Source organism: Cinclus cinclus, chromosome 13, assembly GCF_963662255.1.
Source record: "Cinclus cinclus chromosome 13, bCinCin1.1, whole genome shotgun sequence".
In the NCBI taxonomy this organism is placed as follows: Eukaryota; Metazoa; Chordata; class Aves; order Passeriformes; family Cinclidae; genus Cinclus; species Cinclus cinclus.
The window spans coordinates 20,419,773-20,444,365 of record NC_085058.1 but is presented as its reverse complement, the minus strand read 5'-3'; the positions used below and the strand labels follow the sequence as shown (position 1 = coordinate 20,444,365).

The 24,593-nt window shown below is 45.6% G+C and overlaps 2 protein-coding genes across 2 annotated transcripts in view; one reads left to right on the top strand and one right to left on the bottom strand.

The window, feature by feature from the left end:
• IQCH (IQ motif containing H) overlaps positions 1–4,622 on the bottom strand; it is a 54,775-nt gene extending 50,153 nt beyond the window's left edge. Inside the window, 4 exon segments of the mRNA XM_062501156.1 lie at positions 36–158; positions 3,271–3,379; positions 3,697–3,794; positions 4,116–4,622. Of these exon segments, the coding sequence (XP_062357140.1) occupies positions 36–158; positions 3,271–3,379; positions 3,697–3,794; positions 4,116–4,205 (420 nt within the window). The 5' untranslated portion in view covers positions 4,206–4,622.
• Positions 4,623–5,072: 450 nt separating this feature from the next.
• On the top strand, positions 5,073–23,470 carry AAGAB (alpha and gamma adaptin binding protein). Its single transcript, XM_062501214.1, has 10 exons — positions 5,073–5,150; positions 10,649–10,839; positions 11,295–11,391; positions 12,036–12,125; positions 14,409–14,492; positions 19,127–19,209; positions 19,605–19,698; positions 20,367–20,471; positions 20,743–20,792; positions 21,383–23,470. The coding sequence occupies exons 1-10, from the start codon at positions 5,075–5,077 to the stop codon at positions 21,458–21,460; spliced, it is 948 nt and encodes a 315-aa protein (XP_062357198.1). The 5' UTR covers positions 5,073–5,074; the 3' UTR covers positions 21,461–23,470.
• The last annotated feature ends 1,123 nt before the right edge of the window (positions 23,471–24,593 follow it).

Genomic DNA, 24,593 nt, shown 5'->3' with positions numbered 1-24,593 from the left:
TATAATAAACCCATAAAATAATAGAAGTTACTTACAGGAGCAGATTTTTTCTTAGTTATAAGTGGCAGCCTGGTCTCCTCATTGGGATGTTTTAAACCAGCTTTATTATCCATGTTCTCTGGGTCAAGCATAATTTTAAAATCCATTTCCACCTGCTGCTGAAATACAGAACAGGGCTAATCTTAAAATAAGTGAAGTGTTTAGAGGCAGAAACTGGCTAACATGTCATAAACCTGCAAAATGATGATAAAAATTGATATTATTTGACTCCATGCAGAACTGGGTGAACAACAAAGTGCCCTTTTTTCAGATGGAAAACTTTGTAAGGACTTGAATATTTATCCAAATTGACACTTTTTCAGACTTTGTTCAATTAATTCCACTCTCAATGCAGATGCAGCACTTGATTATTAGTAAATGAGGAATTAAAAAAACCCTGATAGTAATCAGAATTAAAACACAGGTCTTAATGCACCCTGTGATCTGCAGAGAATGAGTTCGACTATTGTGCTAATAAAAATCATGATGATTAAATCCCTATGGACAGAAAAAGTCTTTACAAGTTTCTTTTTGTTATAAGAAATACCTATAAAACCCAGAGGGATGACCTATGTTTTTACTGCAGTAGAAGCTTCTTAAGTTGAAAATATTCCGGTGTATATTCCAGTGTATAAACATAAAGATAAATCCAGGAAAATTCCAGTTTTTACAAATAAAATATGCCATAAAAAATTCAAGAATCATTAGATGTGCACTTGAAGTATTGAACAACTGCGTTACTTTGTGAAAGCACTAAAAATGCTTTAATTTATTTATCTGCACTATATATTCTCTCTCCCTTTGATGGTAATTACAAGGAGATGTATCAATGAGATGCTCATTTAGATTTGGGGTTGTAAGAACACAAGTTATTATCCAAGCCAATTACTCTTTTACCCACATGGATGCACAGAGACAGAAAGTTCAATTTGCACCTCATCAGTGCTTTTGTGGTATTTATTTTATTACTATAACACACCGTTATGCAGGGAGGAAACTGCTGGTGCTATTAAAAAAAATAAAATTGGGGGGAATTGAGCACCTTTCAATTAAAACAGGAGATGATTCCCAACGCAAACTCCTCACTCAGGCTGACAGGGAAATGATCAATGCAGGGGGGGAAAGCACCACATAAAATAACAAGAATTGGAATTATTAATAAAAAACCACCTGCTAAAAGTGGCTTTGGATGGATGATGGATGGATGGATGATGGATGGATGGATGGATGGATGGATGGATGGATGGATGGATGGATGATGGATGGATGGGTGGATGGGTGGAGGGATGGATGGAGGGATGGATGATGGATGGATGGATGGAGGGATGGATGATGGATGGATGATGGGTGATGGATGGATGGATGATGGATGGATGATGGATGGATGGATGGATGGATGATGGATGGATGATGGATGGATGATGGATGGATGGATGGATGATGGATGGATAATGGATGGATGGATGGATGGATGGATGATGGATGGATGGATGGATGGATGGATGGATGGATGATGGATGGATGGATGGATGGATGATGGATGGATGGATGGATGATGGATGGATGATGGATGGATGATGGATGGATGATGGATGGATGATGGATGGATGATGGATGGATGATGGATGGATGATGGATGGATGGAGGATGGATGGAGGATGGATGGAGGATGGATGGATGGATGGATGATGGATGGATGGATGGATGGATGGATGGATGGATGGATGATGGATGGATGATGGATGGATGATGGATGGATGGATGGATGGATGGATGGATGGATGATGGATGGATGGATGATGGATGGATGGATGGATGGATGATGGATGGATGGATGATGGATGGATGATGGATGATGGATGATGGATGGATGGATGGATGATGGATGGATGGATGGATGGATGATGGATGATGGATGGATGGATGATGGATGGATGGATGATGGATGGATGGATGATGGATGGATGGATGATGGATGATGGATGGATGGATGATGGATGGATGATGGATGATGGATGGATGGATGATGGATGGATGGATGATGGATGGATGGATGGATGGATGATGGATGGATGGATGATGGATGATGGATGGATGGATGATGGATGGATGATGGATGATGGATGGATGGATGATGGATGGATGATGGATGGATGATGGATGGATGATGGATGGATGGATGATGGATGGATGGATGGATGATGGATGATGGATGGATGGATGGATGATGGATGGATGGATGGATGATGGATGGATGGATGATGGATGATGGATGGATGGATGATGGATGGATGATGGATGATGGATGGATGGATGATGGATGATGGATGATGGATGGATGGATGGATGATGGATGGATGATGGATGGATGATGGATGGATGATGGATGGATGATGGATGGATGGATGATGGATGGATGGATGGATGATGGATGATGGATGGATGGATGGATGATGGATGATGGATGATGGATGGATGGATGGATGGATGATGGATGGATGATGGATGGATGGATGGATGGATGATGGATGGATGGATGATGGATGGATGATGGATGATGGATGATGGATGGATGGATGGATGATGGATGGATGGATGATGGATGATGGATGGATGGATGGATGGATGGATGGATGGATGGATGGATGATGGATGATGGATGGATGGATGATGGATGGATGGATGATGGATGGATGGATGGATGGATGATGGATGGATGGATGATGGATGATGGATGATGGATGGATGGATGATGGATGGATGATGGATGGATGGATGGATGGATGATGGATGGATGATGGATGGATGGATGGATGGATGGATGGATGGATGATGGATGATGGATGGATGATGGATGGATGATGGATGGATGATGGATGGATGGATGATGGATGATGGATGATGGATGGATGGATAATGGATGATGGATGGATGGATGGATGGATGATGGATGGATGATGGATGGATGGATGGATGGATGGATGGATGGATGATGGATGGATGGATGGATGGATGATGGATGGATGGATGGATGCTGGAATCTTTCCCAACTTTAATCTTATCCTTGGCTGGGAGAAGATTCCTGAGGATCTTTCTAATTTTTTTTTTAAACACTCTCAGTCACAGGGTGTTCTCAAAGCCTGAATCCATGGGCCGGCAGAGCATTATGGGATGCACAAGACACAGCACGCTCCGTGAAGGTGGCAGAACCACCAGGGTTTGATTTCAGACCTGAGAGCCCTGGCACACACGTGGGGCTGATCTGCTGCACCTCTGCACAGTCCTGGCCTCGACTCGTGGCAAAAGCAGCTGCTGCTGGCAGGCACCAAAGGGAAGATTCCTGCTTGGGAGAGGAACAGGCAGTCAGGTTCCTAAAAATGACTGGGATTTGACCTCTTAAATCCACTCTGCTCCATCCACTCCTATCCAAATGACTGGATTTTTACTTAAATTTGCATTTAACGAAACTAAAATCACAGGAGTTAGCAGAGCAGTGTTGGAGCCACTTAGAAGTGCATTTACTTTTTTTTTAACTTAAAATGAAAATAGGAAATGACTAAACTAATTTTTTTCTAGGTCAATATTCCCACGTGCTTTACATGATTATGTCACCTCAGTTTTTGTGTCTTGCTGCAATAAAACATCAGTTTCACTTACCACTTCGGGGGCTCTCTGGAATTTCCTTCTTTATTACCAGCTGAAGAAAGAGTTAACTCTTGGCCATTTTTAACAGTTAAATAATTTCCAGCATGTTTCTGTTAGAGGGGAAAAAAATATGTTTAGCCAATTTTATTGAACTCGGTTCATTAAGCAATCCAGGTCTTTGCTTGACTGAAAAGTTAATAAACTGTGCCTCTGTCAGACTAAAAATTTGATTTTGGCTAATAGGTACAAGATCAATTAATTCTGATGACCCAAAAAAGGGAACTATCATTCTGAACTGTAATGTCTGAGAAATCTCATCAGCTGCTGATTGGAAATGGATCTTGTAAGGCAACAAATAAGTGGCCCAAGTGAATTATTACCACAGACTTTAAAACCAGAACAATTTTCTATTTCTGCTCTATTTTACTTACTTTTAGCCCAAGTTCAGTCCTTCCAGTTGCTTTTCTGAGGTCACAAATATCCACGGCTTCTGCATTTCCTTTCAAGTTGTTTTTTTCCATTTTAAGCTTCTGAAAATCTTCTTGAATCTAAAAAGCAAGTTAGGACAAGAATCATACTTGTAACCAAATGCCATAGGGTGAGGTATGATCTAACTCAAATTATTCCTAAACACACACACAAAAAAAAAAAAAAAATCCACGCGGCTTCCCATACTTCTGTACAACTACAAATAAGAGAACACAACATCAGTACTCTGATTGTAGAAAGGCTGGGAAAACTCAGTTTTAAAACAAACCTCAAAAAGCAGTGCCAATAAACTTCAGGACCGGGATTCTCCGCTTAAGGAATGTTCCCTCACACATCTCACACGCACGGCACCAGCGGTCTCACGGGGCAGGGATCTCCCAAAAGCCTTCACGAGAAACAGAAAACACCAGGCAGCCTGTGAGACCACCCCAGCCCATGTGAAAACCGTGTATTTACGTGAATTAAACACCTCCGAGCTCTCAAAAGCCGCAGCGTTCACAGCCCAAGCCCTGCTCCGACCCGCACCGGCCGCTTCCCCTCAGGCAGGGCCGAACACCCGAACACCCCCCGGCCCTTCAGCCGGGCCTCAGCCGGGGGATGACCCGGGGCAGCCCGGGGATGACCCGGGGCAGCCCAGCCGCTCTGCCGGGGCAGGACAGGCCGGTCCGAGGAGGGAGCTACGGGCGCTGTCCGCACCCACCCGCGGCCATGGCGGCACCGCCGCACCCGGCAACGGGACGCGCCGGCCGGGCCGCACCACCCGCCCGTCCTCGATGGGGGGGGGGATAGCGCATCCAGCGCCCGCGCTCCGCCCGGTCCCTCCCGGCTCCTCCCCCGGCTACCCCCCCCTCCTCCGCGGGCGGTGGTAGCGGCGCGGCGGAAGGGGCGGGGCGCGGGCGCCATGGCGGCGGCAGCGCGGCCGCTGGCGCTGCTCACCAGCTGTGCCGCGGGCTTCGCGCCCGAGGAGCTCGTCAAACGTGAGTCGGGGCCGCCGCGGCGCTCAGGCGGGCGGAACCAGGGGCTGCGGCCTGCCCGCCCCCGCGGGAATCGGGCTGGTAGCGGCTCTCTCCAGTCCCGGCCCTCAGAGGGGGCTGTTTTTCCCTCAGGATCGCAGTTCTCCCCTCAGGGTCGCTGCCATCGTCTCACGGTCCCCATTTTCCCTTCAGGGTCGCTGCCAAGCCTTCACGGTCCCCATTTTCCCTTCAGGGTCGCTGCCATCGTCTCACGGTCCCCATTTTCCCTTCAGGGTCGCTGCTAAGCCCTCACGGTCCCCATTTTCCCTTCAGGGTCGCTGCCATCGTCTCACGGTCCCCATTTTCCCTTCAGGGTCGCTGCCAAGCCCTCATGGTCCCAATTTTTCCTTCAGGGTCGCCGCCATGCCCTCACGGTCCAAATTTTCCCTTCAGGGTCGCCGCCGTACCCTCACGGTCCCAGTTTTTCCCTTCAGCATCTCAGCTTTCCCCTCAGTTTTATCATTTTTCCCGACAAGGTCGCAATCCTCCCCTCAGGCAGCTACGCTGCCCCCGGATCCCTTGCAGGAGGTGTCAGGATCCTCCTTTAGTGCTTTAAGGAAATAATTCACCGGTTTCTCAATGGGGAAGGATCACAAAGGAAAGCTAAAAAATTCTGTCTGTTCTGCAGCTGGTAGAATTGCAAAATTACACTTCATACCGAGTACACAGAATTCATTCAGTGGGAAGTGGTTTTCTTGGGAACCAGTTGCCATTTTTATGGGTCAAAAGGGGAAGACAGGAATAAGGTCTGATAGTAGAGGAAACCATGGTGGAATTTTGGGTAGTTTTAAAATCGGGGTTTCCAGGAAGAAGCTGTTCAGGTCTTGATGAGTTCCCCATGTTAGGACTACCCTGGATTTTAGGAAATTCATGGAACAGTTTGCTGTGCGCACTGAGATGTGGAACTTAACTCCTTCACCCCTTCTCTGGATTTGTTTTTCTCTCTTTCTGAGCAATTCTTACTTAGAACCTCACCAAGCACAGGGCTGCCCCCAGGAACTGGCTCCCTCCACCTCATTAAAGCACATTTTGAAACAAAAAATAACAGTGCAAGATCTGCAGTCAAAGGCTCCTCTGTCAAAGCAGCTGCATGACACTGAATTAAAGATTCCACACCAAAAAAAAAAAAAAATTACTAGCTTATTTTTGAGGAAGGTGTAAGCAAATTGGAAGGAATTACCTAAGGCTCCTCTAGGTTTTCCCTTTGATTATTTTGCATAGTGGAATGAAACAGTTAGAAATAGGTGAGCTAAAAGCTATTTGATCTAAGAAAGTCTTAAAATTTAAACTCAGATTTTTTTTAAAACTAGTACTCACTTTAAAACGTCTCAGCTTCCACTGCTCTCAGTACCAAAACTGGATTCATGTCTGTGTGTCCTGTGACTGAGTTACTGATTAAAATCCTCCTGAGAGAAAAAAAAATAATTTATTAACATAAATATCATCAGTGTTTTAAGTCCCTGCTTCCTATAACAAGTGAAATGAAATCAGAAGCAGCAGATTGTAAAAAACATTCAAGGACACACTGGCAGGGATGGGGCAGCAGTGGGAGGGGTTTGGTGGGGTGAAAGAGCCTGTCAGAACTTCTCAGGCCAATTCCAAGACTTTTTCTCCTGTTAAATGGCTTGAGGGTGAGAAGCAGCTGATGGTACATTTGCTGGAGATGTTTTTATTTGTCCAGGTTTCTGCAGGGTGCTCTGAATGCTTTCAGTCGTGGCACACTGTGGCAAAACGAAGCTATTCAACACAGATCTGCCTGTTGTTATTGTGGTGCATTTATCACAAAACAGCAATTGAGACTGGCTCAGTTTTCATACTGGCTGATTTGATTGTTCTTCCTTTTCTTTTTTTGATTTTTACCACTCCCCTCCTCCCCCTCCCTGGCATATTTGGGTTCTCTTTACTCCCGGGTGTAATTTTGGGAGCATTTTTAATGGTTTATTCCACCAGGTGGCTCTCAAGGCCCAGAATGTGGGAGCTACTCTGAGGATTTGGGATCATATAGGGCATTATGTTCTTAAAACATTTATTCAGTCTGAAAAACACTGTGAAGAGTGGTCAGTGCCTTAATCCCTTTGAGGGAAAAAAACTTTGAAAAGAAGTTGTAATAATTAAAAGAAGTATTATTATGCACAATGTGCTAGAAGTACTTAAATGTCACTTGGGTGTGAGAGAACAGGGAAATTACTGCAAGAGAGCTACACCTGGTTCTCTGATTATTTAACTCTTCTGAAAAGTTATTTCTAGTCTTCAAGTCCCCTTTTTCAAAAGCATTTGCACTTTCAGAAGACTCAGGAAGATTCAGCGTTACAAATGGGAAGGGATGTGAGATTTTACAATATTGCCGTGTCCTCTCTTGTGTTCAAAATCATTATTTGTCTTGTCTGTATGATAAACTAGGAAATTAAAAGTTGATATTTAAGTCAGTAAAATAAGCAAACATTCTTGGAAATAGCTGAAAATTATTTCCAAAAAATATTGGTCATAACTATTGTCTGTTTATTAAAATTCATAAATACTTGTGAGGGAAGAAGGGACACAACTGATGAACTTGCTGAAGACTCTTCAGGCAGTGACTGAGTGCCTGGGAGCAATGAAACCTTTTCCTCTGGAGAGATTCCAGAGGAGTTTGGGAGTTCTGGAGCTGTGTGACACCAGCCAAGATCAGTTACTGGTCTGAGCCACGAACTCATCTCGTGTGTCAGTTGCTGTTTGTTGTTTAATGGTTTTCTGATCCAAAAAGAGAAATCAGTCATGGGCTAAACGGGAGAAGGGGAGTTACCCAGCAGATGTGGTGATCTTAGTGCAGGACAGGGCTCTGGAGCTGCAGGAGCTCACGACCCAGGGATGATGCTGGAGCAGCCAGAGATGGCCTCAGATCATTCCCTGTGCTGAGGCAGCCTCTGCTTTTACACAGTGTGGGACACAGCCCCAGCAGCAGCACTGCTGACACTGGCAGCAGCCCAGGACCCCCAGGGAGCTCTGGCTGCTGCTTTGGGGTGACACCAAGCAGCTCTGAGTGCCGTGAACCTTTCCAGGTGGGATTTTGGTGCTGCAGCTGGAGCCTGTTTGCATTCCTGTCACCCACGGGGCTGCTGGGCAGGGCCAGCCCGGGCCTGGCTCCTGCTGTGGTCACACAGTGACTCCCAGGGTTTTCCAGGCTCTGTGCGTGGCAAACCACTCACACTTCCAATGGCTGAGAAGTTCCATATTAAAAACCCACTCAGAATTCTCTCCTAAGGGCTCAGCTGGACAAGCCACCTCCTTTTGCCATATTCATTTCCTAGGAGTTCATTCTGATCAATACTGTGTAAATTATTCAGGCTGAATTTCCTGCTTTCACTAAAATCCAGGCTGAAGAAATTCCTGGAACGCTGGTGTGGTAAATACAACCCTTAAAAACTAATTCCTGCGTCAAATGAGAACTCTGTTTGAGCTGCAGTGTATATTTCTTTTGCAGTCTCTGCTTGTTTGCTCTGAAGACCAAAATCAACTTGTTCCAAGTGACTTTTTTGGGAGAGAACCCCTGACAAGCTGCTCAGTTTCCTGCCAGGAGTGATCAGGCTGTTGTGCAGCAATTTCTTACAACCCCTCAAGCAGCCTGAGACACAGCAAATCTAAATCCTTTCACCAAGTTCCTGAAGCCCTTTGAGTTCAGCGTGCTACATCCATTTTTACTGGGAGAGAAATTTCACAGGGAATTGGCAAAATCTCGGGATGAAGGATGGGTAATTAGCAGCACAATGGGATGAAAGAAACCCCCTTAAAATACAGGAACAAGTGGCAGGTAATAGGAAATGGGACATGGCCTCATTCTAGCAGTGCTTTGAGACCTAAATTTGTCCATGAACTCTTCTAAAAAACTATCCCTTACAAAGCAAATGTGAAATTCATACCAGCTTTTGAAAACCTTTTTTATAAAAGTTCTTTTCCCTTTGTGTCCTTGTTAGGGTGCCTGACTCAAGTGACTTTAGAGCTGATTTTCTTCACCCCATTTTCCTCCCCAAGTCTTACTGCTCATTTTCTGGATTTCAGTAACTTCTGAGGACCCTTTCATTCATGGCCTCTTGTGGCACTGACTTGTAGTTCTGTTAGCTCAGACTGATTTTAATTTAGTTACTTATTTTAAACCATCAGAACACTGGTAAAGGGAAATTTCTATCATATTCAAAACAAAACCTCTGAGAAGACAAAGCTCAGAATTCAGGTTTGTTTGGTGGTGACTCAGGATCTTTGTCCCCCAGCTCCAAAGTGAGGTGAGTAATTTTAGCACGGAATATCACCTGATTAAAAACCAATTAATCTGAAAAAAATAACTGCTGTCCAAAATAAAACAAAATAAAACTTGGACCTGGAAAAATCTTTTAGATGTGGCACTTCTTATTTTAAGAAACCCGGAGAGGAGACTCCTGTTTCATCCTCTGAAGCAGGAAATGGCCACAGGTTTCTGTTTCCAAGGTCACATTTCTCCTTCAGATTCCATCTCCTCCTCGGGGCTGCAAATAATCCTGGTTTACAGCTCTCCCTGCCTTGTGCCCAGTGCTCTTTCAGCAGATCCATTTCTCAGCTTTGCAGTTCAGTTGTAAAATTCACTGCAGCCTTGGCAAGAAGGTTTTCCTGTCTTTTTACTAATAAGATACAGATAAATTCAAATTCATCTCCAGACTATTTGGGGAACAGCCTGTTCCAGCAGCTCCAGGAACTCTCTCTCAGTACCTTAAAATACAAATCCTTGAAAAGCTGTGTACTTTATTCTTTAACTCTTCTGCTGCCCAAGGCAATTCTGGATGACTCAATCCATTTTATGAATAATTGACCTGTGTTCCAAAGTGTCCATGAGTTCATCCAGCCTGAACAAGATATCCTGGCCTTTCCCTCAATCATGGGATGCTCTGCTTCCAGCTCTAATTCAGCTCCAGGAGTGTTCTGGAGTGTTCTTGAAGGGCTCAAGGATTTTCATGGTTTAAAATCCAGAGCACTGGATTTTAATGGTTGAGCTCCTACATGGAATTTAATGGGAATTACAACTGATTTGTAGGAGCTGGGTTTATTTTCTGTTTGTTACCTTCAGGTTAGGTCACAGTTAAACAGATTTTTACATCTCAATGAACATGCAAGGGTTGTAATAAACTTTAGGTTTTCTCTTCATACATCCTGTTTTCTCTCAATACATCCTACTTAGTTCAAGCTTAACAGCTGAAAAGGCATTTCCAGGAAAACAAAAGGCTTTCTGCAGCTTCTGGGCCATATTTTATATTGAAAACTAGAAAATAAACTCTTTTGAAAGCTAAGCAATAAAATCTGGGACAGAGTAACAAATTGAGCTGAATTTTTAAAGATCTCAATTATACACTGGTTTAGTATAGTAAAGATGGATCTGAATTGGCACTGCACTTTTCTAGACAAATTACTTTCTCAGTGCTGATTTTACCCTCCCCCTCATCCATTTTTTTCTCCTGCAGGTATCACAGGAAAAGATGACCTAACTGCAGATGCAATAACAAGTGGAAGAGTGAATTTCTACCCCTGGACGATAGACAACAAATATTATTCTGCAGATATCCACCTCTGTGTGGTCCCAAACACATTCCACGTGACTGGAGAGATTGCTGAGGCTGTGCAGGCATTTGTGGTGTACTTTGACAGCACAACAGTAAGGCTCTTGTGCTTCATTCTCCTGCTTCCTCTCTCATGTAGCTGCCTTATCACAGTGAGAACCAGAAATCAGATTCTCCATCCATCCCCCTTAGGCTGTTCTATTCATTGGCAGATCAATATTAAATACTAAATATTACATTTCCCTGCTAACAGCAGCAGCACTTTGCTGCTGTCTTACTGCTCTCCTCCAGCTCACCATCCCCAGCTTTATTCCTAGCTGCTGCTGCTTCTTAAAGGCTCCTTTAGGACAGACAAAATTTAGGGAGCTAAACATTAAATTCAGTGCGTTTTACCCAAATGCACTTGAACCAGCAGCAGTGAAAGCTGGTTAAGAAGAAGGCAGAAAGATGGAGACAATAAAAATTCTATTTCTTCATATAATTCAATTCTAATATTATAAAAAACTAAAGTATTGTATGGTTTATTCTGAGTAATGCTTTTCCCCTGTAGAAAACTGGACTGGAAGGTGTCTCTGAATGGCTTCCCCTGACAGAAGAGTGGCTGCCAGAAGTGATGATCCTGGTTTGTGACAGAGTGTCTGAAAACGGTAGGGGACCCAAAGATCTGCCATCCTCACTTAGAGCCATTGACCTGCATAATAATTGACTTTCTCATTACATCAACACCTGCATCTCAGTCTGGGTGAGGCTGGCCTGGGGAGCTGATAGAGCACAGCCAGGGGACTCTGGGGAGCAGGAGCTGGAGCCTTTTGTGGGATGTGGTTAAAACTGAATCAGAATTTTAGCAGATTGCCCAGAGTCAGCTCTGTGTCCTGCCACTGCCTGAAAGGCATTCTTGCTGCTGCATGTGCATGATCCTGCTGAAAAATGGGGAGGACTTGGTTGCTTAATTCCACTTTTTTTATTTTTTGACAGTGGACTTGGAACACACACGTTTGCTGTGGCCCTAGACAGCAGCAAGCTGGGAGGTGCAGATGTGTCTCTGCTGCTTAATTCAGTGTCAAACCCAGAGCTAACAGCAGCCTTCATGCCCTTGCCCGTTCCCTTCAGCCTTGATTCTACCCCTCAATTCCAAGGAAGAGTTTAACTCTCCATTCCTGGAATCCACAGTGAATGGAGCATCCGAGCAAACAACTTGGAGGGAATAAAACACAGCTGAACATTCTGATAAATGTGTTGATGCTGGTGTCAAATCTGCACCTTTAATACCCAGCTTTGTCTCCCAATTTAGGTGTAAACAGACAGAAAGCTCAAGAGTGGTGCATCAAGCATGGCTTTGAGCTGGTGGAGCTCAGCCCTGAGGAGCTGCCTGATGAAGATGGTAGGTCTGCTGCTTCTCTTGCCATTTTGAGAATGAAAGTGTCCCAAAATATCTTCTAAATAAAGCCATGCCCCTTGCAATTGTTGATGTGCCACATGATTACAGCATGGAATGCTCTCAGTTGGTGGGGCTTAGTCTCAGCTATAAAAGGTCAGGATGAGGAGGAGGTTATTTCCTCTGAGAAATTCCATTTATCCCCTCCCAAATCCAGCTGCTGTTTGTGCAGCACCTACGTAAAAATAATATCTGCTCCTTTTTCTGGCACTGCCCTGGGACCATATTGATACATCAGAAGTTTGTACTCCACTTGCAAAGTCAATCTAAAGAAACATTTTTCTGCATGAGGACAGAAAAAAAATCTGTTTTTTAAAAAGACTTAAGAACTATTTTATACTATCTTGGTACAAACAGTGACATGACAGGCTGAAAATGGCAAGTTGTTAAAAACATTTCAGAGCAACACAAGCTGTTAGACAGGAAATAAAGCAGTTTCAGAATCACTGGCTGCCCAACATTTACAACTTAAAAAAAACATAAAAAACCCAGCAAGAAGAGTCAGAAGTGTGATGTTCCACTCTTGAAAAGTGACTGTGCATTTCCTGAGAGCCTTATCAGCACCAGCCTTATCTCCTCTCTTCAGTGAGAGCATTTACACCTTACCTCTCTGGAATAACAGGAGATAACTGAGTGCATTTGCAGGCTGGAGAGGAATTAGTCACCAACATTTGCTCTGTTTCAGGTTCTCAGAGCACACTGCAGTCACCAAAAATAGTTCACTAGAAAATCCTCAGCTAGAGCACATCCCACCCCTTTTCCCCCTTTCAAGGCCTACTAAAATTGGGTCTTGAGTAGCTGAGAATTCTCCCTCACTGCCCACCATGCCTTTAAAAATGTTTCTTTTTTTTTTTTTTTAGTCAAGGAGGGAGATTCACAGATTTGATTCACAGAAACTGGGAAAATCAGAAGTGAAGACTCCTTAGACTAAACAAAAGTGCTTTAAAAATAGTAACCTTAACTCAAGTTATTTTTCTGTTGAATAATTGTTATAAAGACCAAGCTCTTTACCAATTAAATAACAGGAATAATAACAACTCAGGATGTTAATTTTTGGAATATTGGGATACATGTTCTTTCCTAGCTGTTTAATCTGGTAGTTGATTCACTGTGACTCATGCAGAGGAGGAACTGTGTTCCAGTGAGTGAGTTATTTACCCCACAAACATTCTGGGTGAGTTACAAAAGGCACAACAGATGCTGTCAACACACTGGGCCAATCTCTGCCCCAAATTCTGACATTTCAGGCAGCTCATCTCAAATAAACTGGAACTTTTGTTTTGACTCATTGTCAGTTGTTCACAGTCAGGACAGCAGCTCTGTACTGACACTCTTGATAATGATTCTAATATCAAACCAAACAGCAGAATCACAGAGGGCAAAAAATCTGATTTCAGCCTTCAGTTCATTTCTAAAGACAGTTTCAATTACTGCACGTGTCCCTGAGTTACTTGAGTTTGATTTCTAAACAATCATGTTTTTCTAGCCAAAGGATTGTTTGGGTTTTTGGGTTTTTTTTGGTTTTTTTTGTTTTTTTTTTTTTTCCCTTTGTCAACCTGCACAAACATGGGAAGCTGACTAAACTGAGGAAATGGGAAAACTGACTTGGTCCAAAGTGGTGTCAGATCTGTTCAGTAAATAAATTAAAATCAGAATAATGCTTTCCCTGGGCTTTCAGGTTCCTGCAATTCCCAGGATTACTGGAACTTTCAGAGATGGATATTGTGGGGACAGCTTTACAATATTCCTTTCCATTTTTCCAGACATCGCACCCTTTTAAAATGGTCGTCTCAAGTTCTTTACTTTCTACCAGAAAGAAAAGTAACTCTAATACCTGTTTTCTAATATTTCTATGCTGTAGAGCACTGTAAGAGATCTTGGAGCAAAAGATTCATGTTCCTTGCTTGTTACTATAAAATTTACTCACATGTTACTTAATGTTGGCCTGCTACTAAATACTTAACAAAAAGAATTTAGGTCTCTGCAAAATGCAGAGCTCACAGTTCATTATCCCTGGAAGCTCAGCCCAAGAAACGAGGCATTAATTTATTTTACATTTACTTGGCCTCTCACCAATCAAAAGTGAAAAACCTGTGCTTTGTACCAGGAGCAGAATTTCTGAAACCTGTGAGAAGATGGGACAGGCCTTCAGCCCCACCTCTGGAGGCACGCCGTGGTGTTTGGAGTTACTTTTGGGAGTTTTGAGAGTTTCTCTCTGTTTTGGTGCAGATGATTTCCCCGAGTCCACGGGAGTGAAGCGCATTGTGCAGGCCCTCAACGCCAACGTCTGGTCCAACGTGCTCATGAAGGGTGGTAGGTGCCCCTGGGGGCAGCAGCAGCAGCACTCTGGGACCTTCCCCAGGGAGCTTGAGCATTGCTTTCATCCTCCCTCGTGCTGATGGACTCAGGGCAGTGAGGTTTATCACAGAATCCGGGGCTGCTTTGGGTTGGGAGGGACCTTAATGCTCAGCTTATCCTCTATCCCAGAGAGCTCCAAACTCATCCAACCTGGCCTTGGACACTTCCAGCCACAGCTCCTCTGTGCCAGGGCCTCGCCACCCTCACAGGGAAGGATTTCCATGTAAAACTTCCTTGTGTTCCCTCTCTACTCTAACTTGCACTCTACCAATAATTTGAGTTAAATATTCCATTAATTCTGCAGGTTGCGGTGAAAATTCAAAATTTGTTCTGCCAAACTCTGGTAGGAAATAGGTTGTAGTTATCAGCTTCATTAGCAGGTTAAATTCCACATTTGTTGTAGGGAGTTTGGGTTTTGGTGGTTTTTTTTGTTTTTTTGTTTTTAATTTTTGAACTTGGGATGAGAATAGCAAGTGCAGAGATGAGATTTGGCAAAGGAGCCGTGTCAAACATTTAGGAACTGTTTTGCTACAGAAAGCCCTACTTGAGTATGTGGAAACCACAGAATTTTTTGACAACGGTGCAAAAAAATGGGCAACCCCAGATGATTTTCTGAGAAAGCTGATTATCAGGTGAAGTTAGAATTTTGGAAAAATCACTTTAGCCTTAGACTTATCAGAAAAGGAAATGCTTTGGCTGCAAGTGTAGATCCTTCCATTTACTTGGAAACCTTTAATTACCTTTCTAATCACACAAACTGCTGCAGAAAATGTAGGAAGATGAAACTCTTAAGGAGTGCTCGGTCTGAAATTTTTTATTCACAAAGCCTCATCCCACCATCAACCTTCCAACACCTCTCTGCTCCCAATTTAATTTCCCACTGCTATGGCTTCTCCCTTCCTACAACAACTGGGGATGATTTGAAGCACTGAAGGGCTGCTGCTAATTTCTGTGTCTGCAAGGTGCTTGCTGGGACTCAGTAAAACCAGGATGAGAATTATTAAACTCCATTTTTTAGTGCAGCTTTTTGAGGCTCTCTCATTCCCCACCAGAACTGAGGTGAAGGTGGGCTCTGATTCAGTGTAACCATTGCACAGAACTGGGTGACCTTGGCAGATGATGTCACCTTATCTCACTTGTGCTAAAAATGTTTTTTTTAACAACATATTTCCTGTATTTGGCAGATGCCACCTTACAGAACAGCAGAATTTAGTCACGTGTTCAGTTCTTTACAGGGGGAAATTCCTGCACATCACTGGGGTGTTCTATAAAGGTCAGACTCCTTGAAAAATCCAGATTTTCTCTCTCCACAGCCCCACACAGCACTGCTGTACCACCACAAACCCCTCAGGAAGTGAGCTATATTTAGAAGGTGTTGCAGCCTGACTGTGCCTTCAAAGGGAAATCATTGAGCTCATTTTGCTTAAAATAAAACTTTTTACAACCTGTAACATAGCTTTTGTTTTCAGCTTCCTCCAGATCCTAGAAACTGGCTGCCATGTAAATCCAGCTTTGGCTTTTCCACTGAATGACCTGCAATTCCTGGCTGGTTGAGAACCATGCAGGGCAGAGTTACCAGAGACCTTAAGAGATTTCCAGTAGTAAATGTGTAGCAGCAAATACTTACAGCACTGTTAGGTGTAGCCTTCATTGAAAAACCTATTTTTATGAGAATTTAAATTCACAAACAGAGCAGGAATAACTCTTTTTTCAAGCACAAACACCAGACCCACATTACTGCATTAAGCCCTAACACAGTTCTTCTCAAGCTGCAGGTTTTTTCACACACCTAATAATGAAAATGTTAAACTACAGATGTTTTCCTCTCACCATTAAATGCATCATTCTCCCACAGAGCCATAAAGAGAATTATTAAATACAACACAGCTGAATTAGAAACAAGTCCACATCAAGTAAGCAATCCCAGGTGCTTTGTGAGCAAACAGAGCAGCATTATCTCCACTCTAAACCAAACAAGCACTGCCTTACCTGGGAGTCTCCCAGGAGCAAATCCTTTCTGGAGCTGCTGTAAAATTGATTCTCCAGGCCTTGGAGCTCCCTTCAGTCTCTGGAAGTTTTCTCATGCAGGAGAACATGAGGGATTCTCCAGATAACACACTGCCCTCCCCACAGAGATATTAAACTGCTGTTGCTTTCTCTATCCCTACAAAAGCCTCTATGGCAAGAAGAGAAACCATTTCCAGCCCTCTGGAAGAGGCTGCTGGGCTTCCTTCCTGCTTAAATCCCATCTTGAGTGATCCCAGGTGAAGCTGCTTACTTCAGAAATGAGCCTGGCTCTGATCACAGCCAATTAGCCTGATCTAGAGAGGCCATTTTAACAAATAGTGAATTTTGGTGTGTTCATTCCAGTTTTATGTGTAAGGATCACCATGTGATGTGTCAGCTGAAGACAGACTGGAGGAACAACCGGTGGAGGCTTGGAAAACTTGGGAATGCTGAATCCATGTTCAGAGCATCATGAGTGATTCCTGTGAAACTGCACAGAGCACAAAATCATGGAGTGGTTTGGGTGGCCCATCCCATTGCACCCCTGCAGGGACACCTCCCACTGTCCCAGGCTGCTCCCAGCCCCAAAGGCTGCTCCCAGCCCCAGTGCCCAGCCTGGCCTGGGACACTTGCAGGGATCCAGGGGCAGCCACAGCTGCTCTGGGCTCCATTGTAGCCACTGACTCCTCCAGTAAGTGGGATGAGCTAATTTTTGGCTCTGCTGCCTTAGGAACACTGTGTAAGGCATCACCCACTTCCTGAATTGCACCCAGAAGTTGAAATAACTTTTACATCCAATAAAAGGAGTTTATGGGAAGGGTTTCTCAAGGGTGTGCCTGCAAGCAAGTGTTGTGTCTGCCTCCTCCCTAACCAGGGATCCAGGAACAAATAGCTGCTGTTCAGAGATCCCTGCTGCACATTCCAGGTTTTCCAGAAGGGGATGACATTTGTAATGATTCTGGCTGAGGTTCTGTAGTGCTGGAGAAGGGAATATGGAGCCACTGCCATTTTTCTGCACAGGACAGACTCTAATCCCAGCTAGGAACGAGGTCCACGATGAGATCACTGCATCCACTCCTCTGCCAGTGTGGGAATGTTCTGTGTCCAGGACATTGTGCACTGCAGTGTCCAACCTTGCTTGGGATGACTCAGAAATTGGCTCCATGTCCATCTTCAGCTTCCCCAAGGCCAGCTCTCTGCTCAGCCCCATGAAACCTGGGGAAGCTGCTTTGCTTCAGGATGCAAATCCAAACTTCTGTCCTACAATTCTTGTTCACTGACCTGATGGGCTTCAAGGGCAGCTGAACGTTTTCCAGGGAATTCATCCAGCTCCACTGGTTCACTTCTTCCCACCTCTTTGGCCACAGATCTGTTGAAGCAGCAAAAGGGGATAAAGCAGAGCCAGTGGCCCCAAATACCTGCCAGGGATGGGGCAGAACAGATCAGCTGCAGGAGCAGGGAACAGGGAATGGGGGCTCAGGAATTCTGTCAGGGAGATGTGTTGATGTGAGTGCTGGATGGGCTCAGTTACACATCCAAGCCCTCAGAATGAGAGTCTGGAGAAATGGCAAGGAAATTTGGACAGAGCATCCAAATGACATCACCTCAACAGTTGAGTCTAGAGCTTAGTCATGAGTGTAATCATTTAGAACATACTTCTTTTAAAAAGTAATATTAAATCTTTCTTCTGGCAGAAACAGTTGTGTCCTGGCTATTTCTGGTCCAGTAAGCTCACATTATTTCAGTTTTAGCTGTCTAAAATACAAAGGTTTGCAGAAAAATCTCCTAAGTGCCTTGTGTAACTGCAGATATTTACAACTCCATGTAAGGGCAGTTTGTATTGAGTAGTAAGCTGACTTAGAAAAACCTGACTTAGTAAAAAACACCTCATCACATCACCCATTATGCACATACTTTTATATAAAACAGGTTTAAAAATGCAGCCAGTTTAAATTGAAAATACTGCACCACATTATTATCTTAGATGACTGTTTAGGTTTGAAATCACTTTTGAGGTTGGGTTTTAAAACAGCATTGAGATTCACCCTAGGCCAGCAGTGGGGAGAAAACCCAGAGCACCTTGCAGTGAGAAACAGCCCTGGATTTGATGGATGAACCCACCCAGGAATTCTGAATTAGATGTTTAACAATTTTTTTTGCCATTATTGTTGTGCTCAGCTTGTTCAGATAATGTGAGCAAAGGCTCTCGTTGCCTTTCCCAAATCCAGCCTCAGACTTCCCAAGGAGGTTAAACCTGGGCACCAGGAACAGCAAATTCTGCTGCTGGATTTCCCAGCTGCCTTCTTTGGAATTGACCAGCTCAGATCCCAACAGAGCAGAGACTTCCAACAACTTTAAAAGATCCCACATCTCCTGTGCCTCACACACCTCTTCCCTGGAGGAATATTTAGCAGCAAACATTGCTAACACAGTTTAAATCTTAGAGATGATGTGAAATTTCTGCTTAAAATCTATTTTCAAGTGCACTGGCACAGTTTTCCGTGGTGCTGTGAAATTCCTCCTCTCCCACCTGGCCAGTCCCAGTGCTTGCAGTAATTTTGCACTTTGTGCTTTGTTTGCAGACAGGACCCAGGGCTTCGGTCTCCTCAGCACCTTGGCAGGAGCAAACAGGAGCCGTGGCTGTGAAGAGACCCTGGAGGCAGAAGTAAACAGTAATTCCAGAAATTCCTGCTTCCTGCTCTGCTCAGGCCCTCCCTGCATCCATGGGGGGGGTGGCTGGGACCTCCCCACTGTGCCACAGAGCCAAAGGAAAGGGCACTGAAAGCTCCATTCAAGATGGGTTTGATTATATCCAAATGATCCCCTTCTGAGCAAAACAAGACCTGTCATTTCATGGTGTTAATTGCAAAAAGCCCAACAAATCCATGCTGAAATCCCTTCATGCAGCACCAATTTCCAGTGTTGCAGAAGTGGCTTTTCATGGCACAGGTTTTGAGATAAAGTGCAGGGTTTTGATGGAAAAGCAGGAAGCACCTGATTTGCTGCTGATGTTTTTTTTCACACATTACTGGATACTGAAACATCTTTGTTTCCTGACAGTCCAAGCCATCCCCAGGAGACAGGGAAGAGTCCCAGTCAGATGGTGGAGAGGATGGAGCTGGCACAAACAGCCTGGAGCCTGACAGTGCTGCAGGTGAGCTCAGCTCTGCTGGGAGCATCCACAGCTGGCAGGGACAGAGCCCCTGGCTCCTGCTCAGGGGCACAAAGGCAGAGCCAGGAGAGTCCTCAAATCATTGCAGCCTCTCAGGAGATGGGACTTCCTTGGCAGCTGTGTGTGAGAGCTGAATGTTTGCTGTGGTCTCAGCACAGCTCATCACTCTTTGATTCACTCTGTGGCTGTTTCTGGACAGATCATTCTGGAAGGAGCAAGAAATCCTGAATACTGTGTGAGCTCACGTGTAATGTGTCATAGAATCATGGAATCTGGAAAATTTGGGGTTAGAAGGACCTTAAAGCTCATCCAGTCCCACACTTTCCATGGGCAGGGACACCTTCCACCATCCCAGGCTGCTCCAAGCCCTGTCCAGTCTGGCCTTGGGCACTGCCAGGGATCCAGGGACAGCCACAGCTTCTCTGGGCACCCTGTGCCAGGGCCTGCCCACCCTCCCAGAGAAGGATTTCTGCCATAAAATCACTCACCACTGTAACAATGCCATGATTTGTCTATATGAACAGTCAGTAAATTAAATATTTCTTTCCCTCCTATGACACTCCAATTTGCAAATGGGATTTGCAGCTGTTAAAATCCTGCTTTTCTGCTGAGAAACCAGAATCCTTCTCTTCAGCCAAGCTGTATTTCAGATCCCATGCTGGAAATGGACATCCAGGAGCTGGCCAGCCTGACCACGAGGGATGGGGACCTGGAGAACTTTGAAAGGCTCTTCTCAAAGCTGAAAGAAATGAAAGGTAACCACCAGCAGAGATGGATCTGAGCTCTGGCACTTCCTCCAGGGGCTCAGAGAGAGCCAGGAGTGAGTTGGGAAGCTGTGAAATTCCTCTTCTCCTGCCTCAAGTCCTTTAGAAGTAACTGCTCTTTCCATTCATTTGCCCTTCATCTTGATAATGCTCTTGAAAGCAGCAGATGTTGCTCTGGCAGTTCCCAAATGCAGGTGCAGGAGGTGCTTCTGTCCTTGCTCGCTCCTGAGCTTCACGAGCCAAATCCTCTCATTCCCCACAGACAAAGCTGCCACGCTGCCTCACGAACAGAGGAAGCTGCACGCAGAGAAGGTGAGCCCTGGGAATTGGGGTGGAAATTAATAAAATGGGCTTTTTTCTTTCCAAGCTGTAGTTGCTGCTCCTGGAGAGTTCCTGGGTTAAGAGTAGTGAGAGCAAACCACACGGTCCTAGGGAAGACTTGTCAGGTATCTCCCAAAACTTGAATAACCTGGATGTTTGAAATACCAGAAAAGCATAAAATCCTGAAATGGTTTTGGTTGGATGGGACCCTAAAGATCATTTCATTCCACCCCAGTGCCATAAGAAAAAAGACTTTTCCCTTTCTGAATTGTGAGCTGAAAGCCCTGCAGTCACTGGGGGTGTTTGCCAGCTTCCACAAGTCAATGGAAAAGTCTGGATCTCTTGGAACATTTACTGATGCCTTAAATAGCACAGGTTTTGTATCACAGGTGCCTCCCATGACCTGAATCATTGCCTCTGTGTTGCTGAAATTCCCTAACCTCAGAGAGCATGTGTTGCACTTACAGACCTGGTTGCCAGATTCAGCTGCTGCTCAGTTTCTGCTCTTTGGATGGGAAGTACAAAATCTTCAGTCATTTGATGGGAATTTTCTCCCTTTCCCATCTTTTCTGCCATTGTAGGTGGCCAAAGCTTTCTGGATGGCAATTGGAGGAGACAGGGATGAGATTGAAGGTCTCTCCTCGGATGAAGAAAACTGAATTCTCTGTAGCTGGGAGTGCCAGAGCAGTCCTAAAGGAATGATCCTTCCCTGAATTAGTGTTCATTGCCAAAAACCCCATTTAGCTGTAGCTGCTTCCCTTGGTGACAGCATTCCCCATATTCCACATTCCACAACATCTCCTGGTTCCAGAGGCTCTGTCTGACTGTCCTTTCTCTCAGAGGACTTGGGAAGGTGACACGTGTGTGGTTCAAGGAAATAGTGATGAGTTTACATTTTTCAAATGAACATTTTTGTGATTTCCTCTCTGGGGTTTAAATAAACAAATGTGCTCCCAGTTCTCTCTGCACACACAGGGCTGGGGCTTGAGAAGTGACTCCTGAATTCCCAACTCCACTTTTCAGCTGCAGGGCTCTTGGGTGGTTTTATGGAGCTTTTCCCAGTTCATAGTGACCAGATTTGGATGGGCCATGGGGAGGAAGTTGCTGAGCTGTGCCCTGTGGGGGAAGCTGTGCCAGGGCCGGGAGCTGCCAAGTGCCAAAGCCATTCCAAGGGCTTGGATTCTCTTTGGATTTTGCCTGTGCAATGATGGGGGCCTTCCCTGGAATGTCAGGTGCTGTCCACACTCCCTGGATTCCCCTTAGAAACTGAACTTGGGATGAAATGCCAGATTGCTGCTGCTGCTCCGGGGTGGAATTCCCTGCACAAACCTTCTGCAAGGCCCGGCAGAATGCACAGAGCTGCCCTGGGGGGCTCCGTCCTCAATTGCAGCTGGGATCCCAAACCCCTCGTGCCCCCGCGTGCGCTCACACTCCTGTGTCCATGGGGGGCTCAGAAGGAATTCCCTTTTCCTGGACTGAGTCCACATCACTTCCACACCAGCACAGGGCACAGAGCCTCTGGAATTACAGACGTGGCAGGAAGGTGGAGCCTGGTGAGGAGCAAGGGAGAAAGGGGAATTGCCAGCTTGGCTCCTTCTCTGCTGCGGGCGGTGGATCAGTGGGAACAGGATCCAACAGATTCCCATATGGAAGAGTCTGGCCCCAAGAACTTCTCCTTATCCATCTGAAAATCCACCCCATTAAGCACCCTCACGTTTGGAATTTAAAAATTAAGTTCTCCCTAAGTTCCCAAGTCCCAGGACACGGGTTTGCCATTGACTGTTGGATGGCTTGGCATTCTGCAGGCACTTCCACAGTGCTCCTTGAATTCCCTTTTTCAAGATGGAGCAAAGGTGAATGTAAATCATCCATTTCTTGGAATGCTGGGAATCACTTCCTGGGTCCAAACTGCAGCATTTAAGGACAAGAAGAAGCCTGACTGGCAGTTTGGGAGTTGTTCCTCAGCTGAAGGCTGAGCAGGAGCCCTTGGGCGTGGTTTGGGAAGAATTCTGGAATACAGAGACATCCAAGGAAACGCCTGCCAGGGACACCTTCCCAAGCAGCTGCTGGGCCTTGCTGGACTCTGCCTTCTCCCATTCTCCACAGCTTTTTCCCAGCACAGAGAATGGAACACACACCTGAAGGTGGCTCGTGGCAAGCAGGGAATGGTTCCCATGTTGAAGATTATTTCTGCTCTTTCTAAACCTTTGTTGTGCAATGGTGATAAATGGCCAAAGTGCCAGGGGAATAGAGTGGAGGCAGTGAAAACAATGGACTTGGACACTGTAAACCCATTCTTTAGTGATAGAGATGTGACTTCTAAACTTTAATTAGATTATGTAAATTAAAATCCAGTGCTTTGCTGCCTTTTTATGAGGTAGCAGCAGCTCATTCCCACACTCAGAACTCTTTCTATCATGATTTATTGTAAATATGGGTCTTGTTTGTAGGGGCATAAATCATGGAGGCAGGAAGTGTGGCTGGAGACACTGGGAAATAATTTAATGATCCTTTGAGGTGGTTGTGTTGTGGTTTAAAATCAAGGTTTACTTTGCTGGTGGCTAATTTTTGTGGGTTGTTTGGGGTTTTTCTGAAGAGACCCTTTGGTTTTGGCTACAGAATTTCTTTACAAAATAAGGATTTACAGAAGTGAATAAAAGGGGCATTAGCAGAAAAGCAAAGCTGTGTCTGTCACTCAGTTTCTCTTTGTGTAGCAACAACAAAAGAATTCCCAGTCGGTGTCCACAGAATCCCAGAGTGGTTTGTGTTGGAAATGCCCTTCAAGGCCCCCCAGTCCCACCCTGCCAGGGGCAGGGACAGCTCCAGGTGTGACATCCGTGTCCCAGGTGGGAGCTCCAGTTCAGAGCTGGTTCCTGCTGCAGCGTTCCCAGTCCTGGGCTGGCATTCCCAGCTCAGCCATCCCAGTGTTCCTGGCCAGGCCAGGCTGCAGCTGAAACTCTGGGATGGCAAAGACTTCCCTGCCACTGCCCCAAAGCCGTCACCCCGAACCTCTCATTCCAGGCGATGGCAGCTCGCTCTTCGTTCTGGATGAGGCTTCGAGATTTTGGATCCCTCCCGTTCTCCGTTTCCAGTTGGGAGGACGGGGACACTGGGACGCAGGTGACAACCGGCAGGGCCCCCAGCACCGCACGGATTCACCGCAGCCTGCTCGAGTTCTGGCAAGCCCAGCACAAAGCCTGGAGCAGACCCCTCATTACCACACGGCTGGAAACCCGAGTGGAAAAAGTGTTCTTGTAAATCCTGTCAGGAAAAACAACCCAACAGCAGAGAATTCCAGCGAAAGCCTCGGGGGGCCGTGAGGAGTTCACAGCGCGGATCGCGGTGTGCCTTGGCTCCTCAGAGGCCACGGAATGCCAGGGATTTGTCGCTGTCCCCTGGGATGGCACCTGCCCGGCCCGCCCTGATCCCCCGGGGCAGCGGCATCGCTGCAAGACCTCGGCTCAGCAGCGGAGAGTGACAGCCGCAATTCCAGCCTGCGGTTCAGCAGGAAAGCTTTTCCACCAGGAGCACAGCGCAGCCATGGAATGGCTCATCAGGGAGGGAGAAGCAATCTGTTCCTTAAGGTTTTTCTCCAGGATTTACTGCTGGACTCGTGTCTGCAGCACGGAACGGCAGCTCCTCAATGGAGAGAGACGCCGCAGGAATTCAGGGTCTGCTCGTGACAGGACACGGCAGGCAGTGCTCCTCTGCACTCCTGCTCCCCTGAGCCGGGAACAGCGCCCCAATCCCCTGAGCTGGGAACAGCTCCCGAATCCCCTGAGCTGGGAACAG

Bases quoted from the DNA above. Each gene is read 5' to 3' on its own strand.
- AAGAB (XM_062501214.1), top strand. From the start codon at position 5,075: ATGGCGGCGGCAGCGCGGCCGCTGGCGCTGCTCACCAGCTGTGCCGCG. The intron at 12,126-14,408 runs GTAGGTCTGCTG...GTTTTGGTGCAG, and splicing joins GGAGCTGCCTGATGAAGATG to ATGATTTCCCCGAGTCCACG. The intron at 14,493-19,126 runs GTAGGTGCCCCT...CTTTGTTTGCAG, and splicing joins CAACGTGCTCATGAAGGGTG to ACAGGACCCAGGGCTTCGGT.